The 21,912-nt window shown below is 37.0% G+C and overlaps 2 protein-coding genes across 9 annotated transcripts in view; both read left to right on the forward strand.

Moving 5' to 3' along the window:
* Nucleotides 1–11,123, forward strand: part of LOC127873484 (uncharacterized) — a 51,668-nt gene extending 40,545 nt beyond the window's left edge. For 6 of the 8 annotated variants that reach the window (XM_052417368.1, XM_052417371.1, XM_052417370.1 and 3 more), the window contains 2 exons: nt 9,044–9,164; nt 9,746–11,123. In XM_052417368.1, the coding sequence (XP_052273328.1) occupies nt 9,044–9,164; nt 9,746–10,696 (1,072 nt within the window). In that variant the 3' untranslated portion in view covers nt 10,697–11,123. The other 2 variants (XM_052417373.1, XM_052417374.1) reach the window with 2 other exon arrangements.
* Nucleotides 11,124–13,461: 2,338 nt separating this feature from the next.
* On the forward strand, nt 13,462–21,863 carry LOC127873503 (galactose mutarotase-like). The gene is made up of 8 exons (XM_052417386.1): nt 13,462–13,629; nt 14,745–14,875; nt 16,647–16,807; nt 17,422–17,631; nt 18,086–18,167; nt 18,444–18,594; nt 20,291–20,474; nt 21,362–21,863. The coding sequence occupies exons 1-8, from the start codon at nt 13,568–13,570 to the stop codon at nt 21,440–21,442; spliced, it is 1,062 nt and encodes a 353-aa protein (XP_052273346.1). The 5' UTR covers nt 13,462–13,567; the 3' UTR covers nt 21,443–21,863.
* Nucleotides 21,864–21,912: the final 49 nt, after the last annotated feature.

A 21,912-nucleotide genomic window follows, 5' to 3' on the forward strand; every position in this document is an offset into this window, starting at 1 on the left:
GCACAACAGTGCTATTACTAAATACCCATTTATGCCTAGCGTCTAGAAAAAAGGCCTTTGCAATGAGCGTAGACCCAGATGACACGCCGCATGATGCGGCGTCTCATAAGGGTCTGCGCTGTTTGCTTAAATGAATTTCTGTAAGAAATATTCAAAATATAGAAATAAATATACTAGAAATCCCTAATTTTGGAAATAAATTGATCCAATTTAGAAGGATGGGCGATTTCACTTTGCAAAAATGGGTTAAATGCATACGATTGGTCATTGAATTTAAGCGAGGGAAAAAATAAATACACTCGTTGCTCTTTGCGAATTTCTTCAACGTTGCTCTGTGCGAATTTCTTCCACTGACATCGATGAGTTTATTACGAAAATGATTCATTATTAAGATTATCCATGGCTAAGCTTTGTAATGAATACGAGATGTTGAGTAGCAAGGTCACTGCAAAAGTTGGAGAAGAAATCTGGTTAATGTCACACATAAATCATGCGTACAATGCAGCAGGTAAGAGTGTCCCGTGAGCGGCAACGAAAGGTTGAGGAATGGTTACGCGTTTCTCGACCTATTGCCATTTATTGTGACTTCTTGTGTTTTATCATTCCTATATTTTATTATTGTGTCCTTTAGGTGTGTTAAATCTCAAGATGGGGAATTGATTTATTATAAACAAGTCTTCAGTTTAACGTTGTCAAATATAAATGATTTAGTTTACACATATGCTGATGCATCGAAGGCCAAGACGACGATTTGTAACGAGCGGCAACATCGCTTCTGTGTTTACACTGAGTTCATAAACGTAGTATAAATACTTATGTACAACATAAAATCGGAAGTAAAATATACATAATATTGCTCAATAACTGTGCGAATTGAACTCATTGTATCCAAAGAGAACTTTCGTTTTAAATGTATATCCCATAATACACATCATCTAGATCTAATAATAACTTTTTATACTCCGAAAAAATGTCTTAAGAAAGTACACAATCAGCAGATGAAATCTTCCTGAATATCGAAACTATGAACAAGACAGCACGCGGTTAACACCTAGCAAATCGCCATATCAACTCAACAAAACCAGCAGATTTCATGTAAACGCCGAAGGTAGGTGAATCCATAGGCGCTCGATGTCAATGTTTATATTTATTTTTTTATTATTATTATTTTGTTTTTAGTTACCCGTAGTTTATTATAATGCAAACGCATACTAAATCAATAAAAATCTTCCGACAAAACGTCTGCTTAAAAAAAAGTTCGACTATGTACATAGAAATTGACAAGGTAAATCACTCGCCATTTTCTGAAGCAACGGAAGTGCATCATTATGCATAATTAAATCGCTGTCAACCCGCTCGCTTATTGAAATCCGCGCGCAGGCCGGGGACCTCGATCTTTAAATATCAATAACAGTCATGTACATGCGTGTATGCCTATAGCCTATAGAGACCTCCACAGACGATGTGATAAATTCCTGTAACTATTGTTTCACTCACTTAATGGGGTAATCAACAAAATATGTTTTAAATTTCATACACATAAATCATTCCTTACCAATTGTTTAACTGGATTTGGTCTGCCATGGGGGTTTCCAGAAAAAAATCACCGATTCAAAAATCAAATCTGACGCCCGTGGTGTTTGTTGACTGTTATTGATATTTAAAGATCGAGGTTCCCGGCCTGCGCGCGGATTTCAATAAGCGAGCGGGGTGACAGCGATTTAATTATGCATAATGATGCACTTCCGTTGCTTCAGAAAATGGTGAGTGATTTACCTTGTCAATTTCTATGTACATAGTCGAACTTTTTTAAGCAGACGTTTTGTAGGAAGATTTTTATTGATTTAGTATGTGTTTGCATTATAATAAACTACGGGTAACTAAAAACATAATAATAATAATAATAATAATAAAAATATATAAACATTGACATCGAGCGCCTATGGGTGAATCTTCATAAACATGATACATCCTCAAGATAAACTATGTTCACAACTTTCTGGAATCCATGTAGGATTGAATTTAACCCATTCATGCCTAGCGTCCTGAAAAAAGGACATTGCAAACAGCGTAAACCCAGATGAGACGCCGCATGATGCGGCGTCTCATCTGAGTCTACGCTGTTTGCTTAAATGAGTTTCTGTAAGAATTGTTCTAAATATAGAAATACATATACTAGACATCCCTAATTTTGGAAATACGTGGATCCAACTTAGAATGATGGGAGAGTCCACTTGGCATAAATGGGTTAATGACTATCAAAATAAATCCCGACAAAGCTGAGGGATTGTATTGCAAGCATTATTCAATATCCGTTACACGGATATTAACCCATTTATGCCTAGTGGACTCTCCCATCCTTCTAAATTGGATCAATTTATTTCCAAAATTAGGGGTGTCAAGTATAGTTATTTCTATATTTAGAATATTTCATAAAGAAATTCATTTAAGCAAACAGCGCAGACCCAGATGAGACGCCGCATTATGCGGCGTCTCATCTGGGTCTACGCTGTTTGCAATGTCCTTTTTTTCAGGACGCTAGGCATAAATGGGTTAAACCTGCTGTCTGATTGCCAGGGCTGCATGTGCAGTAAATAAGCACGTATTTCGTAACGTAATGTATATGTATCTGTGCATTAATAAAATGGATTCTTGCAGTGTTATGTATTTCAGTTATGTAAACAGCAATAACACAGCCAATGGTCGCTTGGATGTATGTTAATTCACTCTGAAGTTGTGGTTTTAGACATATTTATTTAAAATAATATCATTAATTGTTAAATTGCATAATAGTTCGTACTTCGTTATTTCCGCTTAATACAAACTGAACAAAATACTGGACCAGCATATTGTTTAAATGTAAAAATTATAAGTTAATATAACTTTCACTTCTATTTGGCATACTCAAATGATTAATACGACATCAGACCCCAGATTAAGAATTCAAAAACTTTTGATGCAAAATAAGAATACACTTTCAATTGAATGTATTTGTCGTTTCGATATTTTGACAGAAGATTATGTTATTACTAACTTCACCTTTTCATTAAATGCGAAGATAAATTATATAAAATTACATTACAAATAAAAGTTCTCGATCGTGAAAATATGCATGTGCGTTGTATTCACCATTTTCATCAAATGGGCTTTTTAAATAGCATTGTTTTTGTGACATTAGTGTTTTCGTAAAAGAAATCAGAATACTACAGTCTCCACTATTTCATACAGTCTCCACTATTTCATACAGTCCCCACTATTTCATAAGTCTCCACTATTTCATGCAGTCTCCACTATTTCATTCAGTCTCCACTATTTCATAAGTCTCCACTATTTCCTACAGTCCCCACTATTTCATACAGTCTCCACTATTTCATAAGTCACCACTATTTCATACAGTCTTCGCTATTTCGTAAGTCTCCACTATTTCATACAGTTTCCACTATTTCATACAGTCACCACTATTTCGTACCGTCTCCACTATCCATACAGACTCCACTATTTTCATAGAAGCTATGGTATTGATGGGACGAAGTGCGTATAACTGCGCGTTCAAAAAACGCGAAACACAGGTATACATGTCCATGTGCTTTCATTTCATTAGCTCGACTGTTTTCGGAGAAAACCCGAGGTATTGTCATAGCCAGCTCGTCGTCCGCCGTTCGGCGTCTGCCGTCTGCCGTCCGCGTCGTGTTAACTTTGAAACTTCATATGTAGATTCACCTTGATGAGTTCTACACGCCAAACCCATTTTTGGGTCACTGGGTCAAAGGTCAAGATCACTATGACCTCGAAAAAAATAATCTGACAAGCTTTCATTTATTCAAAACTGCACCCGCAGCCGAGCGTTGGCACCCGTTATACCGTACTCTTGTTTTACTTTTGCCATGTTTGTTTCCCCCAAAAAACGTTAGTTGGAGGTCATTCTGTGGCAACAGGAATTGATTCGTGAAACCACATTCCAAATGCTGTGTTATTTGAACGAGTGATAACAAAGACATTCCATGTATTAAATGCGTTGCCAGATTTATATTTATGCCTCTGCAAGAACGTGAATGTATAATTGATTATTAAGATAACCCATTGCTAATCCCTACAAATAATTACTGGTACGATTTTCCAATAATTATATTAACGCAGATTGTTTTTATGGTAAGCTTAATGAGGATCTCAGAGGATTACCAGAACGTTTGCATATATTGGTTAACCCTTTGCATGCTGGGAAATTTGTCGTCTGCTAAAATGTTGTCTGCTCAATTTCTAAAATTAGCATTTTCTTCGATTATTTTCAAAGAGTACTGTCCGAATAGCAAACAGTTTGGATCCTGATGAGACGCCACGTTCTGTGGCGTCTCATCTGGATCCAAACTGTTTGCAAAGGCCTTCAAAATTCGGTTCCCGCTATGAAAGAGTTAAACATTCGCATGGTTGGATCTTCCACAATCCACACCGTTGAAGAAAATCTATTATTCTGTGTTTACGTTCTTTCAGCATGTTTTTGTTGTTGTTATTAACATTTTGGTGTTTATATTGTAGATGGACTGAGTTCCTTGCATCTCATTTTAGTGTACTCGCAATTTTTTGATACTTAAAATGGCCGCTATTCGTTGGCTCCTTAGTAAAACATCACAACGTAGTTGATTTTGTTAGTCACTGTTTAATATTGAGTTAGTTGAGTGATTTGATTTACGAACCGTTTTATAACAAGATCCATATCAATTACTGTTTACAACTATTCTTCAAACGATTTTCAGCATATCATTAAGAATTTTATTACACATTTTTAAAACGTTAAATGAGATAGAGTATTGTAACAGTTGTTCAAAGAACGTTGATAATTTGTTCTTAGTATAGACCTCAAACTTAACACTTCGGCACACAATTTCGTGATATTACATAAGTATTAATCATGCAGCAACTTAAATAAATTGTGTTAGTATTTCGGAATGATTTTATGAATTTACCTGAATGACTGCAGTGAACACTTCAAAAGCATTGTTTTATTTTAGCCTTTTTTTTTGTTGTGAAATATTACTGGTATATGATGTTTTGTTTTAGTATTTTAAGCTCATCTATATTTTGAAAAAAAATATTATGAGCTATTGTCATCACCTTGGCGTCGGCGTCGGCCTCGGCGTTAGCGTCAGCGTCGGCGTCCCGTTAAGTTTTGTGTTTATGTCCACTTTTCTCATAAAGTATCAAAGCTATTGCATTCAAACTTGGTACACTTACTTTCTATCATGAGGGGACTGGGCAGGCAAAGTTAGATAACTCTGGCGTGAATTTTGACAGAATAAAGTGCCCTTTTTATACTTTTAAAATTGAAAATGTGGTTAAGTTTTGTGTTTAGGTCCACTTTTCTCATAAAGCATCAAAGCTATAAAATTCAAACTTGGTACACTTACTTACTATCATGAGGGGACTGGGCATGCAAAGTTAGATAACTCTGGTATGCATTTTGACAGAATTATGTGCCCTTTTTATACTTAGAAAATTGGTTAAGTTTTGTGTTTAGGTCCACTTTATTCCTAAAGTATCAAAGCTATTGCTTTCATACTTGCTACACTTGCTTACTATCATAAGGGGACTGTGCAGGCAAAGTTATGTAACTCTGACTGGCATTTTGACAGAATTATGGCCCCTTTATACTTAGAAAATTGAAAAGTTCGTTAAGTTTTGTTTTGGGCCACTTTACTCCTAAAGTATCACAGCTATTGCTTTGAGACTTGGAACACTCACAAACTATCATAAGGGGATTGTACGGAACAAGTTGCATAAATCTGGTTGTCATTTTGACGGAATTATGGCCCTTTTTTGACTAAGTAACTTTGAATATATGGTTAAATTTTGTGTTTACATACACTTCTCTTTTAAAGTATCAAGGCTATTGCTTTCAAACTTCAAATACTTTCATACTTTCATGAGGGTACTGTACCTGGCAAGTTGAATTTTACCTTGACCTTTGAATGACCTTGACTTTCAAGGTCAAATAATTAAATTTTGCAAAAATTGCAATGACTTCGTTATTTATGATCAGATTTGATTGATACTTTGACAAAACAATTCTTACATGACATACTACAACTTTTGACTCCACCCAAACCATCCCCCATGCCCCCCCCCCCCCCCCGAATTCCCCCCCCCCCAAATAAAAAAAGAATTTTATTGTTCATTTTTGTTTTGGAAAGATCATCTTTTAAATGACCAAACTCTCACACTATACTGATCCCACCAAACCCCTCCCCAATTTTTTTTGGAAACATGGTTAAAAAACAAAAATATATTTATTTTTATTATTTTAATTTTGAAAGGCCCTCGAACTATCCTCCCCCCCCCCCCCCCCCCCCCCCAACAATCCCCCCCCCCCCCCAAAAAAAAAAATAAAATAAAAATAAATAATAAATAAATAAATTATTTTTATTTTGTTTTTGCATTTTTATTTCTTATTTTTGGAAGATAATGCAATAAATGACCACCCCCCCACACTATACACCCCTCTCCACCCCACCCATCCATCTTTTTTTATTGAAGTATTGAGATAGTTCCCTTCACCTTTAAAAAGAAAAATAGATGAGCGGTCTGCACCCGCAAGGCGGTGCTCTTGTTGCATTATGCTATCGTTACAAGAGTGAACCTGTGAAAACTTTAGAAACGAACATGTTAATGGAATTAACAGTTTTTAAATTATCTATGCATGCTCCAATAATGTGAAATAGTGGTTGTATTGACAGTGCACACAGGTGCTTAGCGGTCCATATACTTTAAGTGGGCCCAGTTGTATAGTATTGATGTTTTGAGAATATTATGACACTCATTGATCAGTCTTGAAAAGAGAAGCTGACGAAACGAGCAGTCTGCTTTCTAAAAGATAATTGCCAATGTCGCGGTTTATATTTTTAAATAGTTTATTATAAGCTTCATAATCTTGACAGCATTGTACACATTTAGTAAACCCCCATAGATAACTTTCTTTACATCAAAGGGTCTCTGAAATTTGTACAAAGCATCTGTCTGCTGTAGCAGCCATATATATAAGTTCGCATCCTATATATTGATTACAATACCAGAATAGCAGTGTGCTACTCTTTGAAAATGTTGCATGTTTTTCTGAAACTTTTAATTTGAAACGAAATATGTTATTTGTATCCCCTTCGTTGACCGGAAACATTGAATGGGAAACTTAAGGTGGTTCTTACAACTGCTCTGTTTCCCGGATGTATCTAACTTGAAATTTACCTTAATGTGCTCTGTGTGTGCTTTCATCGTTGGTTTGCATTGCTTGTGTTTTGTTTCTACAATGATCATTTGCTTGATACAAACAGGTATGCTTGCACATATGCACTAGCAACAATGGTGTTTTATATCTATAATTGTTAACGGTTTGTTTCGATCAAATTTGATCGATAAGCGCAATATAAACTGTATATATTAGACCACACAGTAAAATAAAAAGCAATGAGCATTATTAATAATTTGTAAAGGATTGATATGGCCAATACAATTTTAATGAAAATAAAGAAAAATCACATGCATCATCGATACCGAAAGTGGTAGCCGTTCGTGCAGAAAGGCTACCACACAATACATGTTACGATATATGTAGGGTAAGGTCAGTATTGTAAGGCCTTACGTCATTGCCCTGACACATGTTTCGTCTTAAGCGCGGCTCATTATCGCACGATGACAGGTTGACACCTGTAGTGACAAGAAACACCACGTGTGATGATCACCGCCCATCTTTAAACCCTTATTAGCATGGTTGCAGTCCGAGTTATAGTCATGCACCTGTAAGATTAATTACAGATCATTACGGACACTATATTGAGATCGCCGGCTGATTGAGATAGACAGACTTTATGTTTTATTTAGTTGTATATTATTGCGCATATTTATTTTGATGAAATCAGTATTTTAAAGCGTTAAATTCGAATAAGAGACGTTCCGGTGTTTTTATATGCATTTGTGTTTACATGAGTGTAGCGATGCGGATGGATATCGAGTGTTATATGTGTGTTGATATGTTTGGTGGTTAAATGATCCTCGACGATATTTTCAGGTAAATGGAGGTTGTTTGGGAAATAAAGTGTTTACTGATATTTTGCTTTATGCAAGTAGGTCTTGTAGAACATAACAATTATTTTTAGTTAAATGCACTGCGCCGCCTATGATAAACTTTTCTATCAATTAATATTTGGGCCGTGCTCTGTTAAAAAGGGGGTTTAATGCATGTGCGTAAAATGTCGCCCCACATTAGCCTGTGTAGTCCGCACATGCTAATCAGGGACCACACTTTCGGCTTTTATCATATTTTTCGTTTAAAGAAAGTCTTTTCTTAGCAAAAAGCCAGTTTAGGCGGAGAGTGTCGTCCCTGATTAGCCTGTGCGGACTGCACGAGCTAATCTGGGACGACGCTTTACGCATATGCATTAAACCCCATATTACTCATTGAAGTAAACCTTCTGAAATATTATCGAGGACATATGCCATATTTATGATACAACAATATAATGCTTATGGCTAGCAAAATACTTTTTAAACCCTATTCGTAAATGTTTTCCACAATGGATTACAACTGAAGAATGAGGTATACAGCCCAAAAAAGTGCAAATGAAACTAATTGTATCGGTGTTATAGTATATGAATAGTAGTACTATTTCACGAACATTGATTTGTTACGCCATATACGTAAACCGTCGCATATACGTTTAAAAACGAGTGTATGCAATTACATTTATATCATTTTGCACAGCGCAACAGTTATATCATTTTGCACAGCGAAATTACTTTCATTGGTACCAATATAAAGACAACATGATATGCATCCAAATACACATTCTCATCTGTATACGCCTACACACCAACGCTTTAACAGTGGGCCGCAAACCGCGATATATTTACCTAAATTACAAACTATTCGCTGCAGTTTTCTTTGTATTCTTTCTATCAGGACATAACTAAATCAGTACATTTTAGAATTCGTTGTTATCAAACAGTAGATATGAATCTACGTTATACATGCATTATACGGCTCGTAGGACCTTTTCAGGTTGCTCCGAAAACAGGGCGGCGAGGACCGGAAGAAGTCCGAGCGAGCCAGTCGGTCCAGACGTCGACGTCAGTTCACGGACATCCCAAATACAGACCTTTATGACAGCATAGAAATAGACGTAATTCACACAATTTGTGTTCATTTTATGAAATAAGCATAGTCGTTCAGTTCGAACATGTTTAAATGTCTTCTATTAAAATTCAGTAGAGTTCGCACCAGTCACTTGTTTCATTTATTAACACAAAGATACGTGCGCAAATTTCATTTTAATAAATATGTTAGAATGAAGAAAAATCTACTACATTTTTTTATAAGACGAATATTGTCAACTTAGTTCATGGTAAGTAAATTAAGGGGACTTAACCGATACAAAGCCATTTAACCCATTTATGCCTAGCGTCTAGAAAAGAAGGCCTTGGCAATCAGCGAAGACCCAGATGAGACGTCGCATGATGCGCCGTCTCATCAGGGTCTACGCTGTTTTCTTAAAGGAGTTTCTGTAAGAAATATTCTAAATATAGAAATAAATATACTAGACATCCCTACGTTGTGAAATAAATTGATCCAATGTAGAAGGATGGGAAAGTCCACTAGGCATAAATGGGTTTAAAGAAGCATCTTACAAATCTACGGATCGAACGTTGTCCAGTGGAAGTCGTAAACCACCATGTATACGTGATGTATTTTTTCTGTTCATAGGATTCCACGCCTAGTAACCGAAACAGTGGGTCCTCGTTTATTCGCAGATCCATGGACTTTACAAGGTCGACCACGTACGATAACCCCGCATATCGTCGCTCGTTCGAGCTCCGTCCTACGAGTTATCGAAGCAGCTGGTACGACCCAGACGCCGCGAACTACGAATACTCGCTAACGAACGCCAACCTCGTGACACGGAAACAAACGAGTCCCAAATGGAGGTCAGTTTCGAATTCTCGTCTGCAAGAAACTCGCGGGAATGCGAATCACGAGATTGGCGAGCAAAAACGAAGTAATTCTAAAACGTCTTTGCACCATTACGTTCCTAAAATATTTCACACAGGAAGTGACAATGTTATTTCCAGAGGTACCCGAGTATCTGTGTCTCCTGAGCGTCAATGTCACAATGGACATCTGCCGGCAAAGATTGATAACAGACATAAATCGCAAAGTGGGAGACGAAATAATTGTGACTCTAAACCTCATGATAATGGTCCTGCTTATTCACCCTCTTTCAGACCGTCTTTTAGGTCAAGGTCGTACGATCCTGACCTTCATTCTGCAACTGAAGGAAGACCGACAGTGGAGTATTTTACCGTGGATAACCGGAAGAAAAAATCAAAACGGAATCAAAGACACGATTACGAAAGTAATAATAGATTTTTTACACCCAGTGGCTATGATAGGAATTATGGATATGTGAATCAATTTCCCGACGAATTTGACCGACACGGGACGTTCGGATTGAGTTCCAGTGACCACACATTTCACCGTAATGAACCTTGTGTGATGGTATCCCGCGCTCCGAACGGGAACATCATGACCTCCATGAGGTCGCCATCGCAACGTGCCCCAATCAAAATGGCCGACAATGTACATGACGGGAGACAGGTAGCTTCCGTTAGACCGATTCGGCAGGACGGCGTATTTATGTTTCAGACAAAGCTTTAGGCCATAATATTTATGTGTGGTTAAATTGTATATTTATTAAATAAATATAAAATATAATCTAATTAATTTAAATGCATACCAAATTATATTTATTATACTACTTATGATTTCGTTATTTGCTGTTTTATATTTAATGTGATATCTCATTATTTGTGTTTCTTGGCCTGATGTCGGTGTTTACAATGCCAGACTTTGAATACAATTCAATGTGAGGAGGCAATGTGGAAAAAAGTGCATTTATTTATCAGCCATAATTTGTTCTCTTATAAATGTTATTTTGTTTGAATCACTGATTAGCATCAACTTTAAACATATTTAATAAACTTACTACCAATCATAATTTTCACTTACGTTTAAATGCGGGTGTTGTGTATCATTGTGATATTAAATACAGCGTTGCTAAAGAAAGTAAATCAAACACTGACGTCACGAGCGTGTCGTTATTCGTATCTGTTGAGCTAATATCAGACTTCGGCTTTGATATCGATCAAGTTCAAAGGTGCCTTATATAATGATTTTATAGCTATGCCTGTATTAACAACCCATTCTGGTACTTAACCCTTAAAGCGCTGGAGCCGAATTTTAAAGGCCTTTGCAAACAGTTTGGATCCAGATGAGACGCCACAGAACGTGGCGTCTCATCTGGATCCAAACTGTTTGCTATTCTGATAGTATTCTTTGAAAAAAAAATGAAGAAAATGCTTATTTTAGAAATTCAGCAGACGACATTTGAGCAGAAGACAAATTACCCAGCATGCAAAGGGTTAAAAACTAGGAAGAGACTTCGATCCATGCGATCCAAGAAAATGCGCTCATCGCTAATACAGACTTAAATGTTGTTCATGTCATAGATACAAAAAAATCAAGAATTTTCTAGGTAGAGGTTATAAATTGCATCTCATATTTAATTGTATTATGGTATTAGACCACGTAGTGCTACAAGTATCAAAAACATTTTTATTTTATTTTTAGTCTTAAGTTTATGAATTGTATGGTGAATACGGATCCATGTTTGTAGGCTTTTTCAATCACACCTCCACATTGATATCTGCCTGATAAAACGCTGCCTGATATATTGTTTATATCACGTAAACAGAAAATTGTAATAACAATCAAAGTTTTGAAGTAAATCATATAATGCGGAATTAATTATTATGTCATAGTTTTAGGTGAAATAGATCCGATTTAACAACAACAGACGATTTTATACCAAGATGTATATTTTGCTGACTGGCTTAAAGTTACATTAGTTGGATCTGACTTCCGATATGGCGTCGTTTTGACGATTTTCGCTAAGGAGTCACATGAATTTTCACTCGGTAAGCCAATATTTATTAATATTACCGTAAAAAGAAAACTTCCTTTCGACTCTACGGTGTTTCAAGATCGTAGACGTCGGAATAAAAACGTTATTCAAGGAAAACCGGTCACAGATGTGTTATTTACTTACGTGACCTTAAGGTAATTTGATGTATTAATATCATGTTTTCTTATAATACATACGTAGTATATATAGAACGTGCGACATAAATGTAATGAAGAACAAACAAGGGTTTAACCGGTTCTATACTATTACAAGGTTGATGAGACAGAAATACTACCATTATTGCGATTCGGAATACCTAAAGCGATGTGGAATACCTGACGCTAGCTTATAAGTGCATATCAGTGAAAATGATAGATGTATGTAACCTCGATGTGACATATAATTGCTAGCCCAAAATGTGCTCTAACAAAGTAATTCACAGAAAATGGGTTTAATCCAATATATTTCGACAATAATTTTTAGAGATAAAACCGCGCCGGGAAAACAATATAATCGTGATTTTTGTTATATTTTACAATACACGCGCGCAAATGCTATGTAATATAAAAGCATTTCCTCGCAGGTCACGTACGTTAACAACAAATTCGTGGACGGTTTTCCTACAAACCCTTTTTTATTCCGACATCTACGATCTTGACATAAACGAGCCATGGAAGTACTGACACCGTCGAACCGAAAGTGCGTATTCATTTGAAGAAAAAAATAAATATAAAGTGGCTTACCGAGTGAAAATACTCATTTGCGAAAATCATCGAAACTATGTTGTTTTGGACTTCCAACTAACCTCAATTAAACCCGGTCAGCACCGGTATACGCATATACGCCCCCGTATTGTACATGCCCTATTTACACGAAGTGGTTTTCTGCTTTACACAAGGAAAATATCAATATTGATGGTCCGAGAAATTAAGATTTGCAACGCCCCGGTATTTATCCACCTTAAATAGTTAAGCAATAATTATTAGCCGCTTCATGCGTAAATGGGTCTTATGCTATAAGCGGCCAGGGCTGCTCCAGACCAGCCTGCGCTTGACCGCACCAGGGCGGCTCCAGACCAGCCTGCGCATGACCGCACCAGGGCGGCTCCAGACCAGCCTGCGCATGACCGCACCAGGGCGGCTCCAGACCAGCCTGCGCATTACCGCAGTCTGCTAAGGAGCTATGCTGTCCGCTATAGAGTCACGCTCGGGTTTCATGGTGTCAATAGTGGATGGTGTAGATTTTAATAAGACTGCACTTATGCGCAGGCTGGTCAGGAGCTACCCTGGCCGCAAATGACATTAGACACGTTTTAGCATGACGCGACTCTTATATCCAAATATCGTGTTAATATTAAGTACGTTTAAACTTTTAACGTTAAAGCATGCCCGGAAAACGGAGATAGCACGTGTTTATGTAGAGTCTGAAACCGATAAAACGTATGTGTGGACCTTGAACATAAATAAACAAACAACCCTATCTGATAACATATACATTTAACCTAAATACACATAGCGCGTGAAAGTAAATTCACTTGCAACAGAAGTGGTTTACACTGCTAGAATATGGCGGCCACACTTGACAAGGAATTCTTTGGGAAAACATCGAAAGGCGAGGACATCTACAAGTAACATTTTATTGTTATATACACGTATCTATTAATTTACTTTTAAACATCAATGCGAAGATAATTGCGTAATATATACTTATGTGCGAGTGCGATATGTTATAATCATGTAATCTATACTATTTAATTGGACGCTATAAACATACTTATTATAGCAATGATGGTCGGTAACATGCTATTGATAAGTTAGCCTTTATTGAGCATTATAACGTAACAAAAAGCAACAACAAATAGTAAGTTAGATTTTTGCCAGCGTTATAATGCAGTATAACGGAATACAAGCTAAAAGATACATAATGTATTCATTTAACCTGGGACAGTGTTTAAAAGGTCTTTGCCATGAAAAAAACACATAATAAGGTGACAAAATGAAAGGAAAGGAACCTTTATCTAGTTATAACACTCAGGCGCCATGTACCGGGTTGCAGTGATTTATGGACGTCACGGTGTTGTATCTATTAACATTTCACATCGTCAGACCTCAGGGCACACAATCTCCGCAGCTTTGTTTTGACACAGTTATGCCTCTTTTTTATGTTTTGTCTTCAGGCCAAATTATGTTTTAAACCCTCGTTTCTTTATAAACGTTATATTTAAAAGTAGTGGTGCACATATTAATTTATCATTTAATTGGGGCTGAAAATGGAAAAGATGAAACTCTCACCTTTTCGGGAGAGAATATATTGTTCGTGTCATTTAAGCAATTTACCAAAAGCCTAAAGCGTTCAGTACAAAACATGCAACGCAACAGTAAAAACAAAATTGAAAATCATGGGTCACCGCCTTTTATTGTGTAAAAGCTATTGAAATAATCATCCTCTAAACATTCCTTATTGATTGATAAACGTGTATACAGTTTATAAATATACTTTTAGTTCTTTAAATTATTACATCAGACCATACTTCGATCACAGTCATGTACATTTATATAACACTTGCTGACATATGGTTAGTGGTTAGACTGTCTTTTTTAATTGTTTATCACCTGATAATGTGATTACAAAAGATTGTCAATAAATACAAAAAAGAAGCTCAAGTGTGATTGACTATTCCCTATTTTTCACAGGCCCGACATCATTCTTTCTAAACGGAGTCCTTTTAAACTCTTCACGCAGGTTTACGTTCACCAACGGCAACAACGTCAGCATCAGTATTTTGAACTTTGGGTGCGTCGTCTATGAGATCAACCTTCCCGACAAGGACGGTAACGTCACTGACGTCAACCTGGGCTTCGACAACGTCACAGGTACTTAACGGCTCATGAACAGTAACACAATTAAAATAGGGATATGTAAACAATACTGATCCCCACAAAGTTTACCGGAATAGACTGATCCCGGAAAAGCTCGAGTTTAGAAAACCCCATTAATCACCCCGGTACAAACAACGCCGGTACTTTAAATCAGCCAGTGATAGCTTACTTTAAATAATAACGGTGTGTGATTTTGAAAGGATTATAAATGGATCATGTTTATTTGTACTAGGAGATTAGTGGTTTTTTCCAAAAAAGTTGCTTTTTCCGGGATACATATATTGGCCATCCGATCAATGCAATGCATGCATAAAATGTGTAATTTAAGGAGCCGATACACCAAGCACGTTCTCAGAGAGTTCGACCACGTTCTGAAGAAAGTGCAGAACGGGATGTGAACTTGCTTGAACGTGTAGTTTTGGTCAGAACAAAATCTACAATAATGATTGAATGACGTTCATACACAGTTCGCGCTACGTGCAGCTCGTTCCTATCACGTCCTATCCCGTTGCCAGCCCGTCTTTATCCAGTTAAAATCGGGTCAATTTTCCATTTGTCCCCGATGGTATACCGTTTCCAGTCAGACCGAGTCCGTTCTCAGCCAGTTCGATCACGTTCGTACGCAGTTCTTCTTTATTCGTTATGCAGTGGTAACTCGTTCAAAGGAAGTTCTCAGTCCGTCCTACTACGTTCTTAGTACGTTTAGGACGTAGTTGCAGCCACGTTATGCACGGCGATTATAAAACCGACTACGTTCCTGCCAGTTCTCATTTATGTTTCACACTTTGAGCCGACCAGTCGTACATATGTGATGCATCCAAAAAATAATTCCGCCAAATTTCTCATCCAACAAGTTCTGTGTCGTCTCCGCCTTCTTTCTCGGCCAAACATTATATTGCTGCTCCGCTTCTAGCATAAATTGCACAAAGCCAACATTTAAAAATTTAACAGCTCCAAGATTGTCCATGTTTTAACTTTATATCACAAATGATGAATTTTGAGACAACGAACTCTATGTATATGCACATTGTCTGAACGTATTGTATTTACGGTTTGAACGTTGTAACAACTGTATTAAACGAGTACAACGTACTTGGAACCTACTGCGAACTTCTTAAAACGGGTACAACGTACTCAGAACTTACTGAGAACTTGAAGAACGTGTTGCAAACGTTGTAATAACTTATCTGTTAGTTTCTATTTATTTACACGTAACAAGATCGTACTTGAGACGTAGTACGGACGGGGTTGGTCTGTTTGAGAACGGGTTGGACGGACTAGACACGGACTCGATCTGTGTGGCATCGTACAGGTAATTTCGGTCCGATCGCACAACGTTCTGGCACGTTCCTATCCCGACCTTAGTACGACCTATCCTTTCTTAGAACGTCCATTCCGTTTCCGGTACGTTGTTACTACGTTTAATTGTAGAACGGGATGATCGGAAGAAAATTTTGAGTAGGCTCAATGTTCTGAAACACCTCTCCCGTTCATCCCCGTTCCAGGCCGTCCACAAAGTTCGAAGATAGTTCGTAACACGTTGCTACTACGATCACTCCGTTCTCACACAGTTCGAGCCCGTTTAGTCACATTTTTAGAACGTACCCTACTATTTTCATTTTGATGCTATAAAAATGACTTTATGCATTATTGTTTTTGAGTTGCTTATATTTGGTTTGCTGATGGTGGTCGGGTAAAAAATAATTCGTAGTTTCACAATACTTTTGTCTTATTCCTCATTAATTCTGTTATTCCGAACTACTAGATTATGAGGTAAACAACAACTATTTCGGAGCGCTCTGTGGCCGCGTGGCCAACCGGATAGGCGGTGCAGAGATGACAATCGATGGCGTCCAGTACAAACTGTCCAGGAATGATCCGCTAGGGGGTCACATCTGTCATGGTGGCTCCGTCGGATTCAGCAGGGTTTGACAATTTGAACCTCGTTCTGGGAAAACTGGGCATAATGCATGTGCGTAAAATGTCGCCCGAGATAAGCCTGTAATTCCGCCTAGGCTAATCAGGGACGACACTTTCCGTTTAAACAAAAAAAAAATCATTAAGTGGACGGTGTCATCACTGATTTACCTGAGTGGTTTGCACAGGCTTATCTGCGACGTTACTTGGCGCACATGCAATAAGACCAGTTTTCCAAGAACGAGGCTATGTACACTGCTCGTTGTATGCGTGTTTTATTGAAATGGAATGATTGCGAAAGTGTCATATCCATCTCTTGGCTTGTTATAACTGAAGTTATAATGAATTATTAAATGTGTCGTGCTTACAAAGTTTGATATGTTTGACATGACAGACTATAAGCATTATAAGATTTGGACATTTCAATACGTCGGAATAAAAGTTAAATCGTAATGGCATACTTGCATTTCGGTATATCTTATATTATCTTAATTGTCAAACAAAAATTCCCGTTCTTATAAACTATCTGTATTTTATTTAAAGATGTGCGATAAAAGTAAACGCATGCGCACTTTCATTACATACATAGAGAGAGTGATTTTTAACTATTGCAACTATTTCAGCGAGTGTGGGACTATGAAATCAAAGACGAGAAACTCACACTCTCTTACAAGGACGCAGACGGAAGTGAGGGGTTTCCAGGTGACGTCACTACCCACGTGACCTTTAGCCTCGATTCCGAGAACACGCTCACGATGGATTACGTGGCTTCGACAAACAAGCCTACTGTGGTCGATATGGGCAGCCATTTCATGGTGAATTTGGGGGGTCATGTAAGTTTGTTTTACTACGGCACCAGTCGAAGATGTCGCATTATCGATAGTTTACTTATGGTAGATACTAGACCACTGTTTTATTCTCTGAATCCAGCCGATCTACACCAAACTTCATGAAACTGTTAGCGAGAATGATCTCGATCGTTTTCTGTATTCAGTTAAATTGACAGTAAAATAAAAGTAAACTACTCTTATGGTTTATACTATAATGGTTTATACATTGACATCTTTTTCCAAATTAACTATCAATACAAAATCCGATTTCGCAGTTTGTCATCTGTAGAATATGCGTCAATAACCATCGGATTATCATTTCAATATTCAACCATTCTTATAGCAGTATTTTAATGATCGATTGTGTTTTTTAGAGTTCACTTCAAAATTTATTAGACCATAATACATGCGGAGTCAACATATGCTTTTAAAGTCTGAAAGTTCTCTTGTGTTTTAGGACAAAGGTCCAATACGAGATCACGTGATCACTATTGCAAGTGACAAATATCTGGACATAGGGAAAGATTTCCTCCCCTCTGGTATGCCTTTGCTTAAACACTTCAATCGTTTCACCGTCTGGTTATGAATGGCATTTATTGTAAGAGAACAATATGTTCTCATCTAAGTTGTCCTTTAAATTGGAAATTTGTCTGTGATACAGATAATGTAAATCAAATTAAACACAGTTTGGAATTATTAAAGAAGAATTAAATTTAAAACTTGATCCACAGAACAAAACATACAAAGGGTTAAGAGATTTGTTTTCACAACAAAACAAAATTCTTTACTTGATTTCTTATTGTTTTATCTCTAAGGTAAAACCATCAGTGTCGAGGACGACAAGATAATGGACTTCCGGTCACCGCGTGATCTATGTGGGGAGACGCTTGAGAAGATGAGCGGCGAATGCGCTTTTCACCATGCCTTCCGGTTTGACAAAAGAGGCGAGAGGAAGCTCATGGCGAGGTACATTATACATATGATATATGATATATTTATATAAATTTAAGTTAATATAACGGTTTGGTTCTCTTTGTTTTGTAAATCTCGTTTAAAGAAACTAAAATTCAGCAGACAGGAATAACTTGAGCTTCATTTTGTCGATGCGTTGCAAGTAAACGCAAAATTCGGTTTGTAAAAAACGGGAACCGTTTGTTTCTATTGCGTGACCCCAACCATGCTATTGAGGAAATATATCGATCGTATTTGTGAATTTGTTTTGGTTAGTAACACGCCATTGGAAAATCAACTTAGCGCAGAGATATGATTGGCTCCAAGAGGTCTTCATAATACCATCTTATCTTTACACATCACTTTAAGTCTATACTTTTTATTTCGTGTTAATGTTTGATTTTGAACCATACATTCAAAGTTCAGCCATGATTTTGTAGAAACAAGCACGTATTTGATAAAAATAAATAAACGTTATAAACCGAAAATATGTGAACGCTGTGCTTACCGTAAACCCGTGTGATGTAACCCTGCACAATCAATTGTGTATAGATATCCTTTATTTGTGACGAAATATCAACAATGTAATATTCAACGTTTTGATTATATCCAGAAACGACCTTAAAATATACAATGAATGTTAAACCTTGCTCCATTAATATTTAGTTGAAATCCGTTAAAAATCATAGCCGATTTTAACCCATTTATGCCTAGCGTCTAGAAAAAAGGCCTTGGCAAACAGCGTAGACCCAGATGAGACGCCGCATCATATCAGGGTCTGCGCTGTTTGCTGAAAGGAATTTCTGTAATAAATATTCTAAATATAGAAATAAATATACTAGACAACCATAATTTTGGAAATAAATTGATCCAATTTAGAAGGACGGGAGAGTCCACTAGGCATAAATGGGTTAATAAAGATAATACCAATGTGCGTGATTGATACGGATAAATGACTTGCATTTGATCACGTATATATAGGTCAATACTCGTATTTTGACATTCTTATATTGTTGTGTTAACCCATTTATGCCTAGTGGACTCTCCCATCCTTCGAAACTGGATCAATTTATTTAAAAAATTAGGGATGTCTAGTATATTTAATTCTATATTTAGAATATTTCTTACAGAAATTCCTTTAAGCAAACAGCGCAGATCCTGATGAGACGCCGCATTATGCGGCGTCTCATCTGGGTCTACGCTGTTTGCAAAGGCCTTTTTTTCTAGACGCTAGGCATAAATGGGTTAAGTTAACAGTCACATTTCATGTCTTGTACTTCACCTGCAGACACTATTCACTGTTTGAAAGTATGGAACGCCATTACTGACTTCATATGACTGTTGTCGTTGTTTGCAGTACATTAATCATTATTTGCAGTGGAATATACATTATGCTTTGTGCAATTTTCTTTACGTTCGGTACATTCGTCGTTGTATGCAGTAGTTGAAGCATTACGCGAAGTGTTCAATAATGAAATTTTAATGAATTGTTCATGGTTCAAAAAGAGATATGAAATCATTTTTCTGCATACCTCTTTCATTAAATGAGAATTTTCACTTTCATTTCAATTAGAAGCGATGCGTTTTTTTATTTTACCAGCTTTAACACCAACTTTTTAGCAGTTATGTATGTCATCGTGTATTCCACATTTCATAATTCTGGAGTTAACGCCCTTTGTTAAATAAGCGTTTGTATCGGTGCATGATACAGGGTCGACCACCCGCCCAGCAAGCGTTTCATGGAGGTGTACTCCACCAACACGACGGTGTTCGCCTACAGCAACCACTTTATGGACGTCATAGTCGGCGACAAGCCCTGCAAAGGGGGCGTGGTCTACCAAAAATACGGCGCCATTGAGTTCATGCCTATGGGGTATCCAAATTCCATTAAGATGGTAAGGCCAAAAATGAAAACTTCATTTCGTGTGTTTTATGAGAAACGTATTATTTCCCACTTCAATAAACAATGCTCATCGCAAACGCACTAGTAAATTTATAATATTTAATATATTAATGTTTAAGTAATCGATTGACGCGAAAATGATAAATAAAACTCATGGTTACCTTTAAGTTGATATTGTATTTTTGGGACTTTACGCACATTTTATTAGACATAATCATGAAATAACGAAGAATACAATATGTTAACCATGTAAATGCCTTATCAACGTCAAACAAACATAACATTTCATGGTTGAAGATAATCATAATAGCTTGATAGAATACATTCCGAGTCGGAGAAGGACATTTCCGATGATAAATCAAATATGTGGAGCGGTAAAGATTGCGAGACCGTTTATGATCACGATGGTGTTCATGTCATAACAATAATTAGTTTGGCCGTGTGATCACTATGATAAGGAAAAAACTAACAACGACATCATTACACTGACACCTGCTAGTATGATGACGATAACGATAATGTTGATTATGATGATGACAAAACTGATAATGACGATACTATTTAAGACGATTCTGTTGATGACGCTAATGACAATAACGATAAATTATCTGCCGTGCAAGAAGGTCATGGGGTAAACACTACGATAATGACAATGATGATAACGATGGTCATGAAAATGGTAATGATGGTGACGATACAAACATCATGCTGTGATTACGATAATATTAATTGAGATAATGATGACGACGCTAACGATGACGATACTAATGATGAGCGCGACCCGACGAGAAGGAATAGGAGGATAAATATAAAAGGATGTAGTTGGAGGACAACACAGGTGACGATTACAGCCATCAAACACGGTGTTTGTTGTTTTAGCCCGACTTTCCCCAGTCCGTGTTGAGGCCTGGGGAGGAATACCACGAGGTGGCCTGTTACAAGTTCGGTGTCGCTGAGTAGGGCCGCGGAATAAACTCGTGTGGGCTACATGTTGAGTACCGCTGTGCAATAGACGTTGAACAATATTTGAGCATGAATGATTGATTTATCAGAGTTTTAATGCAGGAGTTTTGTAGCTGTTAATTTTGATTTTATGTCATTTTAAATAATAATTACCCAATAAATGTACGTAAAATGTGTTAGCAACGCCAAAAAAAATAATAAAAAACTTACATTTTTTTAAGTAAAGAAAGTACGAATAAATATCGCATTAGTTCAGCGGTCATTCATTTCGAAGGAAAACACGGAACTAAAGTGCATGTTCGTTTGGACTCGGATATATTTACATAGAGAAATGATGAAGTTTGTATTCATGGTCAGGAATTAAAGGTCGTTTTTACTTAAAACAATATTTAAACAAATGAATACATGTATTAATATATTTCTTGGCCTTATAATACTTATTGCTACACTGTGCATCGCTTATTAAT

This window comes from Dreissena polymorpha, chromosome 3 (genome assembly GCF_020536995.1).
Source record: "Dreissena polymorpha isolate Duluth1 chromosome 3, UMN_Dpol_1.0, whole genome shotgun sequence".
In the NCBI taxonomy this organism is placed as follows: domain Eukaryota; kingdom Metazoa; phylum Mollusca; class Bivalvia; order Myida; family Dreissenidae; genus Dreissena; species Dreissena polymorpha.